The sequence below is a fragment of the Schistocerca nitens genome, chromosome 5 (genome assembly GCF_023898315.1).
Source record: "Schistocerca nitens isolate TAMUIC-IGC-003100 chromosome 5, iqSchNite1.1, whole genome shotgun sequence".
NCBI lineage: Eukaryota > Metazoa > Arthropoda > Insecta > Orthoptera > Acrididae > Schistocerca > Schistocerca nitens.
Genome location: NC_064618.1, coordinates 191,405,537 through 191,426,472, shown reverse-complemented (window position 1 = coordinate 191,426,472; position 20,936 = coordinate 191,405,537). Strand labels below are relative to the sequence as shown.

General features: G+C 40.8%; 1 protein-coding gene across 2 annotated transcripts in view; it reads left to right on the top strand.

The window, feature by feature from the left end:
- LOC126259461 (B-cell receptor CD22-like) overlaps nucleotides 1-20,936 on the top strand; it is a 158,845-nt gene that overhangs the window by 6,678 nt on the left and 131,231 nt on the right. For both annotated transcript variants that reach the window (XM_049956288.1, XM_049956287.1), the window contains exon 3: nucleotides 10,278-10,438. In XM_049956288.1, the coding sequence (XP_049812245.1) occupies nucleotides 10,278-10,438 (161 nt within the window). The remainder of the gene's footprint in view (nucleotides 1-10,277; nucleotides 10,439-20,936) is intronic.

The window sequence follows — 20,936 nt, the reverse complement described above, 5'->3', positions numbered from 1 at the left end:
GTAAGAACATCTCAAGTATGACCTCCAGTACGGTTACGTTATCAAAATTGAAATTATAGGCTCTGAACCAACACAATTGACGCATGGTGATATTTCTAAACCACTCTAGCGTCTTTCCTATGCAGCTGCAAAGAGCAGCATTTATCGTAGCGAGCCGTAACTATAGCCCAGAAACGGTGTCTGAACAGTAGCTAACTCTATGTTCAATTCCCACGTTCAGGATGATGGATTACAGTCTTTGTCGTTACTCGAACTGACATTAGTTCTGCCTAGCTCTCTGTCTTCTCGACTGGCCTAGTCTCGCTATCCGAACAGCTTCTAGAGTATTTGCATTTGCTCTACGCTGCAATCTTCGCAGCGCTGTACGTACTTCCGTTGTTAAGCAACGACTCCTACCGTTCTAGCAATGGACAGGCTATATCGTATGAAGGTCTGAAGACATTGGTCTAGACGTACAAGCGGCAGAGCCTCTCTAGGAGGCCATCGTAGCAATCGACAAACAGGTTATATATGTTTAAGTTTTCCTTGCTGAGCACCTATTTGGAAGGTTTACTTCATGACTCTGTTCTGTCTACGAGGCTGACAGAAAATGAGGTGTGGTCATTCGAGTAGTGCTCGTCTACCCTTACCCATAGAGCAGAGTCTGTGAGAGTAGAAGGACGGTCTGTTGCGATCAGTGCCTGTTGCGGTACAAAATTATTTCTCCATCGAGTTGTGGCTCCACAAGTTTCCCAAACTGATTAATTTCAATCACTCAAACGTATTATGAGCGCTGAAAGCTTCTGAAGAATGAAAGGTGAGGGAAATCGGTTCAGGTGCTTGAAGTCCCCTCCTGTCAAGTGGTTGCTGTTTCGTGAAATAAATGAACACATTGTAACTTGAATATCCCGTCGAGTGGACACTACTTTCTCAAAACTGAATAATTATTGGAACAGGTATCCCACGCTGCAGGAGATATGAAACCGTATTTTCCAAAAGTCACTGTGTAGACCAAAAACGTACCGTTTCAGAGTCTCTCTCTTTCAGTGCGATATCACATATTAATACCAGCCCACTGGCGTTTTACAGTTGGTAACGGAAAGGCAGGTTTCTGTTAGACGCCGATAGCGCTCGCAAGATATATAGCAGAACCAATGATGAGCACTCACTGTGCCACATTTCCAGCAGCTGTGGACTATGTGTGGCCGAGCGATTCTAGGCGCTTCAGTCCGGAACCACGCTGCTGTTACGTCGCAGGTTCGAATCCTGCCTCGGACATGGATATGTGTGATGTCCTTAGGTTGGTTAGGTTTAAGTAGTTCTAAGTTCTAGGGGACTGATGAACTCAGATGTTAGGTCTCATAGTGCTTAGAGCCATTTGAACCATTTTGTGGACTATGAGCGCTCTCTGCTGCCGCAATATAGGACGGCCGGCTACAGCGCTTGGAGCCACTTCACTGTGGGACGCTATATCCTAGATGCTACCGAATAAGCTGGACTCTGTTTCTTCTGCATTATTTGTAACATGTCTTCGTGTAAGTGGACACATATAAGTTACGTAAATCTTCTGTCTACAGCGTTAACATGTTCAGTTACCATTCTGCTCCTGTCCATGTTTTCTACGACGATAGTTGCCCACCTTTCCTTTTCATTTTGTACTATGTTGTACTCAACATGCAGTACGGTCTAACTTTTTGTATATAGAATGGAGATAACCGCGTAAATGAGGTCGTAGCCGCTTTCAACAATCAGGAAAGCGTTAGACATCATTGTGGCCATTTAGTCTAACAGTTCCTTACATTTTTAGGATCACATTTCGGAAGGCTGCCGTGATGCATCCTGTTGTTCGGCTGGTTATTTACATGCTATCCTTTGGCACACTCCATCCACTAAGAGAGTATTCTTAAAAGGTAATTAGCTTCTTTCGCGTTACATGAGTACCGGTGCCACAAGAGTTCACCCAGTCCCTGATTACAGGCCAAGCCTTGTACAAACTCAGATGCTGCTGGCCTCCCTTTAATGACTGTTACACAGGCATTCACACAATGAGGCACGATGCACACCATGAGATTCAGGGATTTTTTTTGTGGGGTGGGGGGTTTGTGCCATCAACGGGATACGGGCTGAAGCATGTCTAGAGCTAACAGTTGCAGAGGTCTGTCGGCTCTCACCAGATCCAGCTCGGGGATCGTAGTTTCACCAAAGCGGTAACCAGTCAACAAAGACGGAACTTCCTGAGGTGCTCTCCATCTGGCATGACGTAGGAGGAACGTGTGGCTTGTCGAATGCAATGGACGCGGCCATCATTAGGCCATCATGTTGAAATATATGCTAGTGAAATGTAGATGAATGTACAGGTACATCCTCCAGTGGGGACCAGAATGCTTTTGATCATCTGTTGCTTAGTGTTTTACCTTTTTAAAGATTTTTTTAAAGGTATTGTCCATTACTGGATACGGCATTATCTAAATGTGCATTTATGAACACGCCTGTCCTGTATTTCATAATTTATTGGTCCATTTTGAATCAACATGGTTTATTTATTACGATATTTGGCATCCATATGATTTAATATCTAGTAGTTTAGTAATTTTTTTTAATGTGAATTTTCTCGTCCTTCGTCAACACAGCTGTCACACGGATGATGTGACATAGTCCTGTAAGCAAATTCGTAGCGTATCATATGTCTATATCTATACGTCACAAATCCCCTTATGGTGCGTGGCGGAGAGTAGTTCTGGTACCACTACGCTCTGCTACCTTCCGTGTTGGAATCACAATTGGTGAGAAACAAGAACGACTGCATGAGCTACAGTTCTTTTGTCTTTCCTGTCAAGGTCAGTTGGTGGGGTGAAAGTAGTATGTTGTCACGTACGGTCTCAGATTTTCAATAATAAATCGCTACATGATACACAACGCAACGCCAACAGCCAACTGAATGCTGTCTGCAAGGAAGACCTGAAAGCAGGCGTGAAATTCTCGGATACTCAGCAAACTCGAGTTTAATTCATGAAACGACGGCAGAAAATTGCATCGAATCCTTTTCGAAAGTGAAACATGATATCAACTTAGGACGTATTGTCTACTGCGCTTCGAAGTTCATGGAGCAACAGAGCGAAATGAGTTTTACAAAACTCAGTTTACAGAATCCACGTTTAGAGGTAAAGGTGGATAAATGGGCCCCCACTTTGTTTTTTTATATAACACCTTTCATTTTTAGTATAATCACCTGAAATTAACATAAAACATTTCTCTAGTATGTCCTGCAAATAGGTACGACATGTTTTGGTTCAACTTTTTAATATTTAAAACAAAATTTTGTTTTTCCTGACAGTCTGCATTTTGTTGCGTCAAGAATTTGTGCTGGTAATATGGGCCCCAAGGTAGTTTGAAATAAAAAGAAACAAAAATTTGAAAAAATAACTTTATTTAATTTTTGTGTATTATTAAAGAAAGATTCACTCTGAACATTGTTAATTAGTCTACTGGTGGGATGATTTTCACAGCCTATGCCTAGTCTATTCACAATAGTCACACACATAAGCATCTTTTTACACGTTACAAGTGATCCCCTTTCAGCTGCAGATAATGCACCAACTTGCCTTTTTCCCCTCAGGCCGATGACACGAGAAATTTTTCTTTGAACGACACTAAGACCTGAATCGTCTGCCAGCCGGGGTGGTCGAGCGGTTCTAGGCGCTACAGTCTGGAACCGCGCGACCGCTACGGTCGCAGGTTCGAAACCTGCCTCGGGTATGGATGTGTGTGATGTCCTTAGGTTAGTTAGGTTTAAGTAGTTCTAAGTTCTAGGGGACTGATGACCTCAGCAGTTAAGTCCCATAGTGCTCAGAGCCATTTTTTGACTCGTCTACATTAAAAACTCTGGCGGCAGGATATTTGTAGTTACTGAACGCAGCTTCAGGTAAACTGAAGAAATTGTCGACAGCTTGTCTATTAAACCCATTAGCACCTGAAATCGAAGTTGCGGATGGCTTCAAAATAGACAGAATATTTTTGTGCCGTGACATAAAATAATCAAACCAAGTTCGACCAGAAACTTCGCCCTTTACAAATGGATGAGGGATTTTATTTCTTATACAAAGCGGGTAGGCCATGCGCCTGACGTCATTTCTGGTAAGGCTGTAGAATTTGGATACCATAATGAGAAGATATTTAACCAGTTCGTCCTCAAGTTCCTGTGGTAAAACCGGTGGACGGTCCAGTTTAATATTAACTATTTCTTCGACTGGTTTATCGTTTCGTGAAAGCCTTTAGAGTGTAGAACGAGGGACAGAGTACACTTTAACCGCTTTTTTCAACCCCATTTTTTTCTCTTTAATAGCTACAATAGCATTTGACATATTTGCTTTGTCCCACGATTGCCGTTTCGATTTTTTTGGTGGTACAAGTTGTCTTCGAGACATCTGAAACATAAAGAGTAGCAATATTTGTAAATGGTCCCATAAAATCTCATTGATTTTACGGGGCCCATAATACCAGCAGCAAAAGGGGCCCATATATCCACCCTCACCGTCTTGGGAAAAACGATTTTGCCTACGGTTAATTAATGTAAAACGGCATCCCTACAACAAGCCAAATACGTACCTTACCTTAGTTTTAGTAATAACATGTTAGAAATTTGAGTTTTATTCAAATAAACACTAACCTTTCAAACTTTTGATGGCAGCGAAAAAATTCACAGCACAACTACTCACAAACCATGACAGCTATTACGTCTGCACACACTACAGTGAAGTTTGGCAACTAGTTCTAGTAGTTCATGTTCTTTCCGCTAGAATTCGTTTCCTGTACTTCCAAATATGTAGGGGGCCCCTAATACCAGCAGGGGCCCATTTTTCCACCTTTGCCTCTACTATTTACTAACTAATTACAGTTGAATTCCGTACATTCGTTACATATTCTGTGTCTGTGTAGAATGCACACAGTAACGGTACATTTAAATTTCAGATAATTGTCATATGCGTGATTCCAACTCTAATTTGAGAAGTGTTGCTGTAACGAGGCCGCAGAGTCCAGAAACGGGAATTTTCTCGTGTTACAGTATTTTATGATAACGCTCACAGAGTTTTACAGCTCAGTCTGCTTACAGATATCTACAGAACCATCTGCATTCCATCAGAAAGGAACACATTTCAGAGACGGTTCTCATAATAATGGGCGAGAGAGAGAGGGTCAAGTTAAATAATTTTTGGTGACGCGTTTGTGTAAGGATTCGGTTGGATTATCATTCAGTGGGACTGAGAAAGTTATCTGTTACTACTTATTTCAACCTTGGAGATCGTAGAAAGACATAATATGTAGTATTAAATGAATATAACAGGTATATGCACTTGGCTCCGATCATTCCTTCTTTGTTTGAATCAGAAATATTTAAGCCGCAAATGAAATATAAGTGAAACATCTGTCGTAAAGAGGCAGCAGTTAAATCAGATTTAAGCACTATTCTCCAGTGAATCAGTTTATCTAGATATCGTCTACAGGAAAACATTCTAATACGAATTAAAAAACGAACACCTTCCAGTAAACGTAAGGTTTGCCATCTTTATATAGTTTGAAACAACTATATGATACGGTACGTTCAAAAGTGATCCATCATGTACCTTAATCTAATAAGTAAATATCTATTGAATATACACTCTAAGACAAACAAAAACGACGCAAACAATAGAATTATCCGACTAGGACGGGAATCGGTATATGTGATGTTCATGTACACACAAACAAATTTTTACAATTTCAGAAAAATTAGATTATTTATCCAAGGCAAGGAGCTTCACTAAGTGAACATGACAATAACGCGTTCCTCCACCTATGGCGCTTATGCAAGCCGTTATTGGGCTTGGCACTGACTTACAGAATTTTTGGATATGCTCCCGAGGGATATCGTGTAAATTCTGTCCAACTGTTGCGTTAGATCGTAAAAATCCCGAGTTAGTTCGGAGGGTCTTGTCCGTAATGCTCAAAAGGTCTCATTTCTGGAGGTATCTGGGGACCTTGCTTGCCAAGTTAGGGCTTGGCATGCACGATGACATGTAGTAGAAACTGTTGTAATGTAAAGCCGAACACCGTCTTGCTGAAATGTAAGTCTAGGATGGCTTGCCGTGGAGAGTAAACTGTCGTGGACGTACCGCTGTCCTGTGAGGGAGCCGCCGTTGACGATTAAAGTGGCTCTACTAAGAAAACAAATGATACCCCAAACCATCATTCCTAGGTGTCGGGCCACATGCTGTGCGACAGGCAGGTTGGTATGCAGATACGTCTTTGGCGTAGATTCTCATTGCCTGTAGTGAATTTGTCTTCACTGATCAGTCCCGCCTCGAGGTGAGCCCGAAGGCCAGCGACGACGAGTCTGGAGCCGCCCCAGATAGCGACGGTATACCAACCTGGATATTGCCTGCCATTTGGCCCGACAACCAGGGGTAATGGATAGTTTCGCCATTTCTTTTCACATCAGGACCACGTTGTGTATCATCCGCTGTAGCACAGTGGTACATCAACGATGTTCTGAGCTCTGTTTTGTTGCCCTATGTGGCATATGTCCTCGGCTTAGATTTCAGAGAGCTAATGTCTGTCCCCACACGACGTGAGTTCCTGTTGCTTGTCTTCCTGCTTAGTAAACCCTGCTTAGGACAGTAAAGTCGCCGAATTTCTTCCCAACTGAGAACGTTTGGAGCTTAATGGGCTGGGCCTTCCAACCAGCTTGGGATTTTAACGGTCTGTTGCACCAATTTGACATATTTTGGTGCGATATCCCTCAGAATGACATGCAACAATTCCATCGATAAATGCGAACCCAAATAAGTGCTTGCATATGTACCAGAAGTGGACCAACTTGCTACTGACTTGCTCAATTTGTGAAGTTCTTTCTCTTAAAGAAATCATTCAAGTTTCCTGAAATTATAATCATTTGTGTGTCTGTACATACACGTCACATCAACCGACTGCGTTCCATTCGTATAATTCCTTCGTGGTGCATCGTTTTCATATTCTCTTTTTCTTTTTTTTCGTAGAGCAAACTATAGTTGTTAATAACATACGTTAAATTTGAAATGTACATTTTCCTACTAGCGCTGAATCTGGGAGTCTTCATCTGCTGAGAGCAGATGGTATTTCTGTTTTATATTCTATCTCTCTGGATGTGGAACTAATATACACTCCTGGAAATGGAAAAAAGAACACATTGACACCGGTGTGTCAGACCCACCATACTTGCTCCGGACACTGCGAGAGGGCTGTACAAGCAATGATCACACGCACGGCACAGCGGACACACCAGGAACCGCGGTGTTGGCCGTCGAATGGCGCTAGCTGCGCAGCATTTGCGCACCGCCGCCGTCAGTGTCAGCCAGTTTGCCGTGGCATACGGAGCTCCAACGCAGTCTTTAACACTGGTAGCATGCCGCGACAGCGTGGACGTGAACCGTATGTGCAGTTGACGGACTCTGAGCGAGGGCGTATAGTGGGCATGCGGGAGGCCGGGTGGACGTACCGCCGAATTGCTCAACACCTGGGGCGTGAGGTCTCCACAGTACATCGATGTTGTCGCCAGTGGTCGGCGGAAGGTGCACGTGCCCGTCGACCTGGGACCGGACCGCAGCGACGCACGGATGCACGCCAAGACCGTAGGATCCTACGCAGTGCCGTAGGGGACCGCACCGCCACTTCCCAGCAAATTAGGGACACTGTTGCTCCTGGGGTATCGGCGAGGACCATTCGCAACCGTCTCCATGAAGCTGGGCTACGGTCCCGCACACCGTTAGGCCGTCTTCCGCTCATGCCCCAACATCGTGCAGCCCGCCTCCAGTGGTGTCGCGACAGGCGTGAATGGAGGGACGAATAGAGACGTGTCGTCTTCAGCGATGAGAGTCGCTTCTGCCTTGGTGCCAATGATGGTCGTATGCGTGTTTGGCGCCGTGCAGGTGAGCGCCACAATCAGGACTGCATACGACCGAGGCACACAGGGCCAACACCCGGCATCATGGTGTGGGGAGCGATCTCCTACACTGGCCGTACACCACTGGTGATCGTCGAGGGGACACTGAATAGTGCACGGTACACCCAAACCGTCATCGAACCCATCGTTCTACCATTCCTAGACCGGCAAGAGAACTTGCTGTTCCAACAGGACAATGCACGTCCGCATGTATCCCGTGCCACCCAACGTGCTCTAGAAGGTGTAAGTCAACTACCCTGGCCAGCAAGATCTCCGGATCTGTCCCCCATTGAGCATGTTTGGGACTGGATGAAGCGTCGTCTCACGCGGTCTGCACGTCCAGCACGAACGCTGGTCCAACTGAGGCGCCAGGTGGAAATGGCATGGCAAGCCGTTCCACAGGACTACATCCAGCATCTCTACGATCGTCTTCATGGGAGAATAGCAGCCTGCATTGCTGCGAAAGGTGGATATACACTGTACTAGTGCCGACATTGTGCATGCTCTGTTGCCTGTGTCTATGTGCCTGTGGTTCTGTCAGTGTGATCATGTGATGTATCTGACCCCAGGAATGTGTCAATAAAGTTTCCCCTTCCTGGGACAATGAATTCACGGTGTTCTTATTTCAATTTCCAGGAGTGTATTTTCCAGTCCAATATATTTTCTAGTTCATATTTATCGACAATTCTCCGCCCAGGGAATCGACGCACGTATCTATAAGAGAGCACAATTCTCCCCTTTTGTAGGTTGCAGGAGCCTAGAGCAAATTCTGCAGTCGAATGTTGTAAGAGTTCATAGGAAGACAGAAACTCTGACCAAAGTACCAGCATGGGCCAGGAGAAAGCACTCGGATGAAATTGAACATGCCTCATTCACACTGGAAGCCTTCTATGTAATTTGATGGACGTGAAAACGACAACTCTGTTCGCTTAAATTTTGGAAAGTTTATCGAAATTGTAAAGCACTAATCTTGAGGTTGAAGCTCTTTTGTCTGTGTTTGCTATAACAATAACATATGTTTTCTGGTGGAGCCCGCCTTTAGCAAAAGACAATATTGTTTTTTGCCCCAGACATGTTCCACTGCAGTTGCAGCATCATCAGTGGGTTTTTTATTTTATGGCTGCTAACATAAGGAATGTTCTTTACTGTTTATATACAAGTAAATATTAGTTTGCAAATCGTAATTACAGACTTTTGAAGAGCACACAAAATTGTGTATTCACACCTTCTCGCCACATGGTGTGGTTTTCTGCTGTATTACGTTTCTATAGTGTCTGTTTTCTTTACAGTTTGTCATCTGCAACTACATACAACTTAATGTAGACAAAATATTTATCCTTTTGCCTACATTAAGTTGCATATAGTTGCAGGTGATACCAATACTTCTTCCTATTTTGGTCATTCTGTTATTGATGGTTCCACAAAACTGGTCGGCAGTTGATAACCGACCAGAAGATAAACAAGAAGCTTTTTCAACTCGTCCGCCTTCTCATGGCCAGGCTGTAAAATTTGGGTGGTGCTGTTGTTGACCTCATGACCCCGTAAGCATTTCTGCATCTTTTATGGTCAAAATTTAATTATCCACTACAAATAATTTTAATTGTCGTGTACTACATTCATTTATTGTCCTTTTTGCTCTGACTGCGGGCTCTGATTCACGTATGTCAGCGTTTGATACAAATTTTTGGAATTGCGGTGAAAATGTTAGACGAAGATGAAGGTGCCGATGCAAGTGATGAAAGTGAGTCTTCTTATATTAGTGAAGATGAAACTGCTCTGTGTTGCCGTGCCAGCAAGAGAAAGACCAACCCATACTGTAGCTACTGCAGTAGTCCAGTCTGCCAAACTTGTCTTTCACAGATGTGTGAAGCGTGTGGAGAGAAGAACTTGGTAGAATATTAAGCACTGGCGGAAAACTGTGTAACAGTGCATATGGTACGTTCATTTTATACCATCCATTTTTCACACACTATGTTCCTCTTGTAGCAATATAAATTTTTGTAACTTTTTATCTTTCATTTCACATCACTGTTATAAGGGTCACATAAACTTTTTTTTTACTGTTGCAACTTATTTTGAGTTATTTTCCGACTAAAATGATGTTTCGCTTTCTAATATATGCAAAAATGACGTCCATGAATAAATATTTGTGATGTAAGTAAGATAACTGTCTTAAATAAAGCGAGAACGCGTCCCTTTGGATCCCCCAACACTGCTTATGATACGAGGGAATCACCGCTCCGTTTGAGAGTCATTTCGAGAACGGTACATAATAGCATAATAGAGAGTAGGGTATTCCCCGAGGAATATTGCCTGTCAGGGTCAACCTTGCGCGGTGTTGCAGACGGGTCGCCGCCAGCCAGCATCCTGATTAACATCGAGCAGCCACTGACCGCAGGCCTCAGCTACGAGATCACGTGCCGCGCTGTGGACGGCGAGACACCGCCAGACATCTTCTGGTGGCTCGGTGATCGGAAGCTGCACAACAGTATAGAGCGCACACTGGTACGTGCTGATTTGTTTTCCATAGTAACGCAACCCGCACAAAATAACTGTCACACCCTCTAATGCCGTATGTTGCCAAGTCGTACGACCAGAAAGATGTAAACATGCGGAATACGCCATAACTGTTATGAAACGTCCCCTTTTATCAATTTTACTGGACTGTGCTTAACCTGATACACAATATTTTTAGCGCAACGCAATCTGACTTTCAATAATCTCTACAAGAGAATGGCCCTGACTAACATTAACCTGTACTTTTCACAAATCACTTACCTCACAAAAATCTTGGTTACTCCCACTACTGCAATAGAGCAAGCGCCACTACTGCCAGCTAAATAAAAGATTCAAACTATGGAAGGCACTAACTACTGATAGGGATAGTTAGCAAATGAAATCTTCGCTACTCAAGCTACTGCAATACAGCAAGCGCCACTACTGCCAGCTTAATAGTCATAATATATATAGCAGTTCATGACAAATTACAAAACTCCGCCATCTCTCTCCCCACATCCACCACTGCTGGCGGCTCACCTCCAACTGCGCAACGCTACGTGCTGTTCACAGCCAGCTGCCTAACACTACAATGGCGAGTATTACAACAATGCGAAGCAGCCACAGACTGCACACAGCACAGCCAGTGATTTTCATACAGAGGTGGCGTTACCAATAAAAAAACCTAAACAGCCTACTTACATAGCCCCCATGCTACCCACAAAAAATTTTACAAATTTTTTTGGGCACTGGCCAATACATATTTGTTAAAATTTTTCATAATCGTAATTACAATAACAAAGAAAGCAAATGCACACACTTACTGATACAATGTTGGTCAAAAGCTAAAGTTTTCTCACAGTCCATAAAGATAGTCCTGATCATTCATCATAATAGTAATTACAGTTTTTTTTGTCAAAGTCTCATTAGTAAAAGAAATTGCACACAGAAGTAGTGGATTTCCATGCAGTCTTGAAGAAGTAGTGTTGTCCTTCCAACGGAAAGACAGTGCTGACTCTTTACATGCTGACAGGTAATGGGCCACAACAGAGTAAACCCACAGCAGAGTCAGTCGACGTTTTGAAGAATATTGGTAGTTAGGTCATCACAGAGCAGACCCACTGTAGTCCTGGCAGAGATTACGGTATTGGTGGGCCACCAGAGGTGCAGACCCACTGCAGTCCTTGTAGAAATAATGGTACTGATGGATCATCAAAGATGTAGACCCACTGTAGTCCTTGTAGAGATTATGGTACTGGTGAGTCAGCAACGACGTAGACCCACTGTAGTCCTCTTAGAGACGGCCAGCAGCCATCCGTTGTGACTGTGCAGGTGCACAATCACAATTGAAGAGTCTTGCGGATAATATAGTAAGTCCATAATCACCACTTGTGCACTCACAAAGTTTTGGGAATTGTCCTTAGAACCAGCAATGCTGTTATTCAGTCCCTTGCTGAATTATTAACACACGTGCAAACACTAACAGTCCCTACTTCTCACATATTGTCCATATACTATGACCAACAGAAACGTGTGCAGTGAAATGATACTTAATTTGGAGAACTGGTGTCAATTACAATATTATAACATGAGAATACAATTACAAAGGTACAAAATACATCATTAAAGAACATAACAATACAGATAACATTTGTAGTACGGGCTTTACAAAAGAATCAAAATAACATATACAACAGTGTTACAGGAATTATGACATAACTAGATACATAAAAGATCAGAATAAATTTTGAAACATCCACTTCACACATGAGCATTAAAACAAAATAGAATAAATAAAGTCTAAGCATATTTACAAGTTAAATAACGTATTATTAATGCCAATTATATTTGAGGATAACAGTATTCCTCATCATAGTGAATGTAGCTTAGTATTAGAAGAAGAAAAATTCTATGAAACTACACAGAGACAGGAAGAAAACAAATACACAAGGGTACACAAACACATAGTGGGATAACACAATGGAAAGGACAGGGTTCGTTTTCAGTGTAACTTTTGGTACTGCAGTCCAACCCAAGACTTCATTCCATAGATCTTTCGTCTTATTTCCACATTTGTTTCCACCAAAAAAATCCTATTCAAGCATGCTTTCTGTATATATATGTTCACATATTTCTTACCTCATTATTTATTTTCCATTATCTTACTTCATCATTTATTTCCAAGAAAATCCTACCTAAACCTGTTGTCCCTAAACCTTACTTTTTTTGGTTCATATCCTCTTTCAAAATACTGTTTTGGCCAAACCATTTTCTTATAGATTTTCAATGTATTTCTTCCAATTCATCACAACTTGTTCTCTTATATAGTCTACCCCCCTCTTAAGCTAACTTAAATCTACTGAGCTCAGATGCTAAACTAAGGGACGAGGCAATGCAGCAGAACAAATCAAGTAACACAAACATCAATGACAAAAATTTCAAGCTGGCAAAGCAAGCTACAGTAAATCTAAATTACCAAGCAATTCAACATTACAACTAATATGAGGCAATGCGCAGCAAACAAGAAAAATAAATCAGTAGTAAAACTGGCTGAACAGCGTAATACAAAGTCAAATTCAGTAACATTATGCCTGGCAAACAGCAGCAACTTATACCTAAACATGACATAGCTCAAGCAGCAAAAATATTACAGTAAAAATGGCCATGTTTAAAACTTACGGCACATCTTAACACTAGAGTGATGCATCACGAGAACTTACACTAGCAGATAAGTTACCAAATCGTAAAGAAATTGTTTATGCAATTCCTGTGAAGAAAAAATGTCTTTTTATGCTCCCTCATTTTTTGGAAATATATCACAAAACTATTATTTACTGGATCTGGAGACAGAAAATATTTATATTAGTACATCTATAAAATTTTATTTTAACCAGTGCAGTTAGAAACTAGATATTAAACAAAATGAGTAAATAAATACATAAAGCAAGCCATATGGCATTTCTCTCAATTCTCGTAGATAGACACTTGTCCTAATCAGGTGTGCAGATGTAAGAATGTTTCCAAGTTATTATTAGCGTGTCGTATTTACGATGCTTGCTACAAACGAATGTCAATAGCGAGGATCATGGCCTCCCTTTTTTTTTCTTTTTCTCTACCTGTGCTTCCGGAAAGGCACACCCTAATGGCTTGTTCTCCAGGTGTCTGACACAGCTGTGTGCCCACGACGCACGTGCAGGTGGTCACTTAACTTTCTTACGGAAATATTTACGACAGCAGTTTCTGCTGCAGTGACAGTCTTATATAAAAATTTCACAGGTCGAGAATTTACGTTGCAAATGTGTAGAAACAAAATCCTATGAATATAACAGTGTCCAAGAAATTTTCGCCGTCATTGTGATACATTCACGCATTTACACACATTTCATAACTCTTAAAGTACGATTCTTGGTTTCCAACATCCTTTTCCACAAGTCAAGAGTCCCTAACTTCTATCCATTATTCATATACATATAAACACGTAATCACATTCCTTATATAGCATCAACTTATTGATCATAAACATACCTCAACAGCATAATACACATCGTCGTCATAAAAATAACATCATAACACCTCAGTCAAATCTCAAAAACGTCGTAGCTTCCTCCAATAATTTCAAAATCTAAAAAAATTCTCTGCTCATGTCAAAAGTGTCATCTACCTCAAATGTACTTTAAAATCATGCTCCCTTACCAAATACATCATTCAAAGCTCTCATAGTATCACAATGGTTCCGAAAAAATATGAACAGTTCACAAAGTACAGACAAAATACAATTTCATAAGTGTGAAATTACCCAACTGTGAAATTGCGTAAACATGTGTCACTGATGTAGTAAAAAAAAGTTTATCTCTCAGTTAAATGATCAGATAGCTGTGTAATTTGTGTGTTAGAGAAATACGGTACCGATGTGTAAAGTTGTATAAGCAAATACCATATTAGCTACGGCTCCTTGTGTTTGCCAAACACATGGTACACAAAGTAAGCGTGTACCCCCCTGAGGATTGATGTAATTATACATCAGGTGTTACAGATTACAGCAATGGAATGAAATGTATCACGGAAAACTTTCTTTATAATTCAAAAATCTTTAAAAAATAAACGTTTTAAGTACAAAATTAATCACTCAAATACGTGTACTGTAGCGCTAAACTGTGCGTCTTGTTGTAAGATAATCTCTGTGTAAGTGTCGTAGTTATCGTCCTCCGAAAGCTAAGTTCTGCAGAAGTCAATGTACTTACCTCATGATAAACAAAAGTGAAATGTTTTGCGTATAGATATCGTAGTTATTACGCTTATTGTTGTGATGAAGAAAGTACTGTACTGTAACGTATTGTTGTGCTACGGAAAAGGCTGCCTCATTGTTGCTATACCACAAAAGTTACTACTAAAACATCTTTTACTTTCCAGAAGAATTCAGAAAAACTGTGCAGATGTAAAACAGATTCACCGCAAAAGCAACAAGGTGAATTGTGTCACACATTAGTAGCATCGTGATATAGTCGTGTAGCTGTCAAATAAACTAACCACTGTGTCACCTGGTATCTCTCAGAAAGCACCTTGAATCCATAATGTATTTGCAAGTAAACCAAAATGTTGCATTAAAAAAACAGATTATCTTTCAATAAACGGTTTTACATGTGAAATGTGGTGTAAACCTTTACTCTTCCTAGTACGCAGAGTTTCAACTTCAACGCAATTATCATGTGGTATACGTCGGATTCTGTAAGGTCCATTGTAAACTAGAAAGAATTTGTGACTCAAGTGTTTCTTCTTATGTGACAATGAATGAGCTTTAATGAGAACTTTTAGACCAATATATAATTTCTTTACATTTGCTTAACCATGTAGTTTTCTCCTTTTGTCTGCTGCAGATTTTATATTTTTAATAGCCAAATCAATTATGTCTTTGTGTCGAAGTTTACGTGTATTCGGGAAAGGTACAAGCTCTCTGATTCTGTTCGGTGGTTTTTCATTCTTCAGTACAAGAGTAGGTGGTAAAGCAGTGGAGTCATGAGGCATTTCATTCACCACGTTTTGAAATAAGTGTAAATATCTGTCCCAATGCTGATGCTTTCTGTGACAATAAAGTCTGCAAAGCTTATTGATTTCTTTCATAATCCGTTCGGAGGGGTTACAATGTGGTGAGTACAATGAAATAAAAACAGGTTTGATTTTATGGTTGCGAAGCATGCGAGACCAAACAGCAGATCTGAATTGCGGTCCGTTATCTGAAATGACTTTACTAACGTGTCCAACTTCACGTAAGAAATTTTTAACAAAGGCGTTGGATACAGACCGTCCAGTGCCTTTACGTAACGGTGTGAAAGAAACAAATTTTGAAGTAAGTTCAACAGCGACCAGAACGTACGAAAATCCATTAGATGTTCTGACAAGCGGTCCCAAGAGATCAACAGCAGCAAATTCTTTTAATTTAGAAGGAATGGTAGGAAACAGCGGAGCACGATGGGAGATAGTAGATGTTTTCGCCTTTTGACAAAGTTTACAAATAGACAAGACTCTTCGAATTCTCTTTTCCATATTGTTAAAATAACAAGTCGTTCGAAGAATATGATAACATTTTCGTGGGCCAAAATGTGCGTAGCTGAAATGAATGTACCAAATGAGCTTATTAACAAAATCGTCAGGAATGCAAAGTACCCATAGCTTGTCATCAACAGTGCAGCGTTTGAACAGTATGTTGTTTCTAACCAGATAATAATGCCGAATCTGTGTGTGTGTCTTTTCATGCCATTTGCTTTTGATGTCTTTCCAAATCGGATCTTTATCTTGTTCATGAGCAATGTCCTTTAAAGATGTGGTGATGAAGTTTTCAAAGGCGACTTTCTGAATGTAAAGAATACTGAAATTTTTCTCGAGGTTACCTTCTGTGTTACTTTTCTCAAGCCCAGCTGGTGCGCGTGACAGTGCGTCCGCAACAATGTTCTCCTTGCCGGGAATGTAGACTATTGTGAAGTGGAATTCTTGCAGAAACAATGCCCAACGTTTTAACCTGTCATGATTTAATTTTGAAGACATAAGAAATTGTAATGCACGATGATCACTGTATACTTTTACGTGCTTACCAGAAAGAAAGAAACGGAATTTGTTAAATGCCCAAACGATAGCTAAAGCTTCTAATTCAGTAACGGAATAATTTTTTTCAGATTTTGTTAGCACTCGGCTACCAAAAGCAATGGTTTTCTGAACAATAGTGTCATTTTCTATGGCTTCTTGAAATAAATGGGCACCAAGTCCGACTTTAGAAGAATCCGTGCTAAGACAGAAATCTTGTGACAGATCTGGATGAGCTAGTATTGGCGCGTTAAGTAGCGATTCTTTCAAAGAATTGAATTCCAATTGTGCTTGTTCGTCCCAGTTCCAAATAGTATTTTTTCCAGTGAGAGAACAAAGTTTTGGTGTAACAAGGATTTGCATATTCAGAAAACGACGGTAAATTTACGAGACCTAGAAAACTACGGACTTGTCTTTTTGTGGATGGAACTGGAATGGCTCTGATTGCTTCTAACTTTTCAGGATCCGGCTGAATGCCTTCAGAAGAAATAATATGTCCCAAAAACCTCACCTTTGACCTACCGAATTCAGACTTTTCCAAGTTAATTGTAATTCCAGATTCTGCAAAAATACGTAACAAACTGTTGAGGATGCGATTATGTTGTTCCCATGAAGCTTCTGCTATTAGAATGTCGTCCACATATAAGGTGATGTGACGTTTTAAGAACTCAGGTAATATGGAATTTAGCCCGCGAATGAATGCTGCTGAAGAAATGTTCAACCCAAAAGGAAGTTTCCGAAACTGATAACAAACGCCGAAACAAAGGAAAGCTGTGTATTTTCTACATTCTGGATGAAGTTCGATCTGATAAAAGCTGGATCTGAGATCAATGGAAGACAACACGTTTACACCATTGAAATTTTGAAGAAGTTCTTCCAACGTTTGCGGCCTGTCTGTTTCAGGAATAATGATAGTGTTGATTTGTCTCGAATCTAAGACAAGCCTGATTGATCCATTTTTCTTCTCAACAACATGTAATGGATTGTTGTATGAGCTTACTGCAGGCTCAATAATGCCCTCGTCAAGCATAGATTGTATTTCTGTTCTAACACGGTCCCTATAATGCGCCGGAATTACGTATGGTCTAACACAAAATTTAGTATGCTCACGAACACGAAATTGGTATTGAAATCCCTTGATTGTTCCTGTTTTGTGAGTAAAAACTGTGGAATGTGCTTGTAAAATCTCAAAAAGGTCTTGCCTATCATTGTCATTACAATTTTCAATTGTTTGAATTTTATTCCGAATTAACTCATTAGTATCAAATGCGCCGTCGATATCACCCCTGTCAGTACTTGCAGAGTGATTGTTATGTCAAGTTCCGTCGAAAATTCAGAACTGTTGTCTAACAGGAGGTAAAGCCGATTAATTTCTTCGTCATGGTTTGAGAGCCAATCTTCAAAATTCAAAGCTACTGACTTACCTTCTTTTTCTAAACTTATTTCAGCATCGTGAAAGCTTAAGATTGCTTTGTATTTATTCAAAAAGTCTACTCCCAGTATAATTTCCGTCGACAATAATGGAACAATAAGAAAGTTCATAGAGAAGCTGTGGCTTTGACAAAAGAATTCTAAGTAGGTTTGTTGGCGTACATCTACACTTTTTCCGAAGATTGCACCTTGTAATTTAATCTTACGTAACGGAAGTGTGGGGGAATCGTTCGATTTGTAGCATTTGCTAAAAGCTGTTTCACTAATTACTGAAATGGGACTGCCAGAGTCAAGTACTGCCGTAAATTTTACGTCATTTACAGTAATGTGAATCACAGGATATGCAATGTTGTTAAGTTTTACGTCGTGTTCCTGGAGTAAGATGTCCCTAATGTCTTCCATTTTTACGTAATTACTTGCTACGGCAGCTGCGTCGTTAGTGTCACACCTGCGTTTTGTGGCTGCCAGCTGTATGAGTCATTGCCTATTGTCTCTTTGTTGGCGCGCGTCGTTATTGGGGTTTGGAGACCTAACTTCTACAAATTCACCGTGACGAGAGGGCCCTGCCCTGTTTAAATCCCGCCAGTTCTGATGCAATTCAGGTCTGTCGTTATGATCATATCGTCTGTCGTCATGTCGGTGGTTCCTGTAGTTTCTTTCTTCTCGGTTAAGTGGTGGAGAATTTCTCCCTGAATTATCACTACACGGTGGACCGTTGCGTCTAAAGTTATTCTGTCTCCCGTAATAATAACTGTTTTGGTTTCCATATTGTCTGTTCCTCTTATTGTCTCTGTGATAGTCATTACCGCGGAGAGGTGATCTTTCCCTGTAATTATTACTACTCTGCCAACGGTTGTCATACGGATGGTGTCTGTTTCGGTCACGATTTGTGTTGTGAGAATAGCCTTGTCGCGTCCAGTTATTATTTCTTTCATCGCGGAATTGCGACGGATGTGATCTGTAATTGTTGTGCTCGTGCGTTCCGCGATTGTCAGTGTCAATTTCCAGTTCTTGTAAGAGTCCTTGAAATGCTTCAATGTCGTCTTTGCAACGTCCTGCCAAAATAATATGTCGTAAATGTTCAGGCAGTTTGATTAAGCAAATGCGGATGAGTTCTGAGGGGCTGTATGGGTTTGAAAGATACTGATTCTTGTGTAACAAGTCTTCAAAATATTTCACAAGACTGGAAAATTCAGATTGTTCGAAATGTTTCATCATTATGATGCTATGTTTTACTCGATCTTGTGTAGCTTGAGACCAATATGCTGAGAGGAAGGCATGGTAAAATTCTCCTTCACTGTGGCAATCGTGAATGACCGATCGCATTCTTACAGCTGGTTCATTCTCTAAGTAGCCACACATAAATTCTAACCTGTGCTCCAATGACCAGTTGGGAGGAAAACAATGAGAGAATTGATGGAGCCACGCTTGTGGATGAATGTCGTTGGCAGAATTCTTAAACGTTTTGAATTTACGTGTAGTAATAAACAGCTTATAGTCAAAATCATCGTGTCGGCGAGTAGCATATCGGTCATTGTTACGTCGTGTCGGCGGTTCTATCTCAAAATTCGGTGCACCTTGCCAATTTCTTTCATAATTTCCGAAGTGTCCTGTGTTATTATTTTGTGGTTGATCCGTATTTCTATGTCCCTCTTCCCGTATTGGGGCGCGAGTGTCCTCTGAAATACGTAATTCTTGTATTACCTGTGTCAGCTGATCTTGTACTTCGCGGATTTCTCTTTGGTGTTGCGTATTAATTTGATTCAGATTTTGTTTCAGTTTCCTAATTTGTTCGCTCTCTTCTGTGTCATTAAAGACTACCGGTTTTGTGTCGTTCAGATTATCATCTACCTTCGTAGATAAGTTAGTGAACTGATCCGAAAGTTCGGCTACTTTCTCCGATAGTGAACACATTTCCTCAGTGTGTTTTTCTGAACCAAGTTTCAGATTGTCCATTTGTGTTGAAATCGAATCTACTGTGTCCTTCAAGTTTCCCTGAGTTTTTGGAAGTTGCGTAACCGAATCGGTAGATGCAACTGAGTCAAATTTAGCTTGTAAGGTCTCATGATTTTCATGAACAGTCGTTTGCAGTTCTTTTATGGCTGCTTCGTGATTCTGTAGTCCATTTTCATGACGCGAAAAAATAGGTTGGAAATGCTCACAAATTTGTGTTTTTACGTCGTTACAGACTTTTTGACATTTCGATTCAATGTGATGTAACTCATTAGTTAAATCCTCACGTGTTTGTTCAAGTGTGGTGTCTAACTTTTTAAGATTTTGTTCCACTGTGTCTAACTTTTGAAGATTTTGTTCCATTACGTCTAACTTTTGAAGCTTTTGTCCCATTTGTTTCTGATTTTGTTCCATTTGTTGCATTAATTGCAATAATAATGTATTAGTGTCTGGAATCTGTTTCTCTAGGCTTTTCAGCAGTGCATTTGCACCGGCAACATTCACATTTTGACAAGCAGAAAATGTGTTTTGACTTATTTGAGAAAACGGTGATGACCCATAACCTGAATCTACAGTATTTGCGAAATTGTGTCCTGTCATTTCGGATTCCTGAGGCGAGCTGTTGCCGACCGACCGATCGATAATGCTTCCCTGCTCACTAAATGTTTCACTGTCTACGCCATTGTTTGCCGCCCGCTCCATTTCCCTATGCACAATTACCAAATTATTACTTTGAACATTAGTTAACTCATTACTCTGCGGCGCTAACACACTGCTTTCGTCTTCACTGTCATTTCTCAGTTTACTTTGGAGCCTAGTGTTACGTTTTTCACACGCCATTATTGTCACAATATTTCACACGACAACACAGAAAAACACAATTTGAAGAGCAAAAATAGGGGAACACATTAACATAGCACTGAAAATAATATCTAGATAATTGCAGCTGCGAAATACTTGGTGCAAATCTACATGCATACCACAACTGTTCTACTGTACAACAATGAAAGTCTGCAACTACAAAGGAGATTTTCTCTACAATTACGCG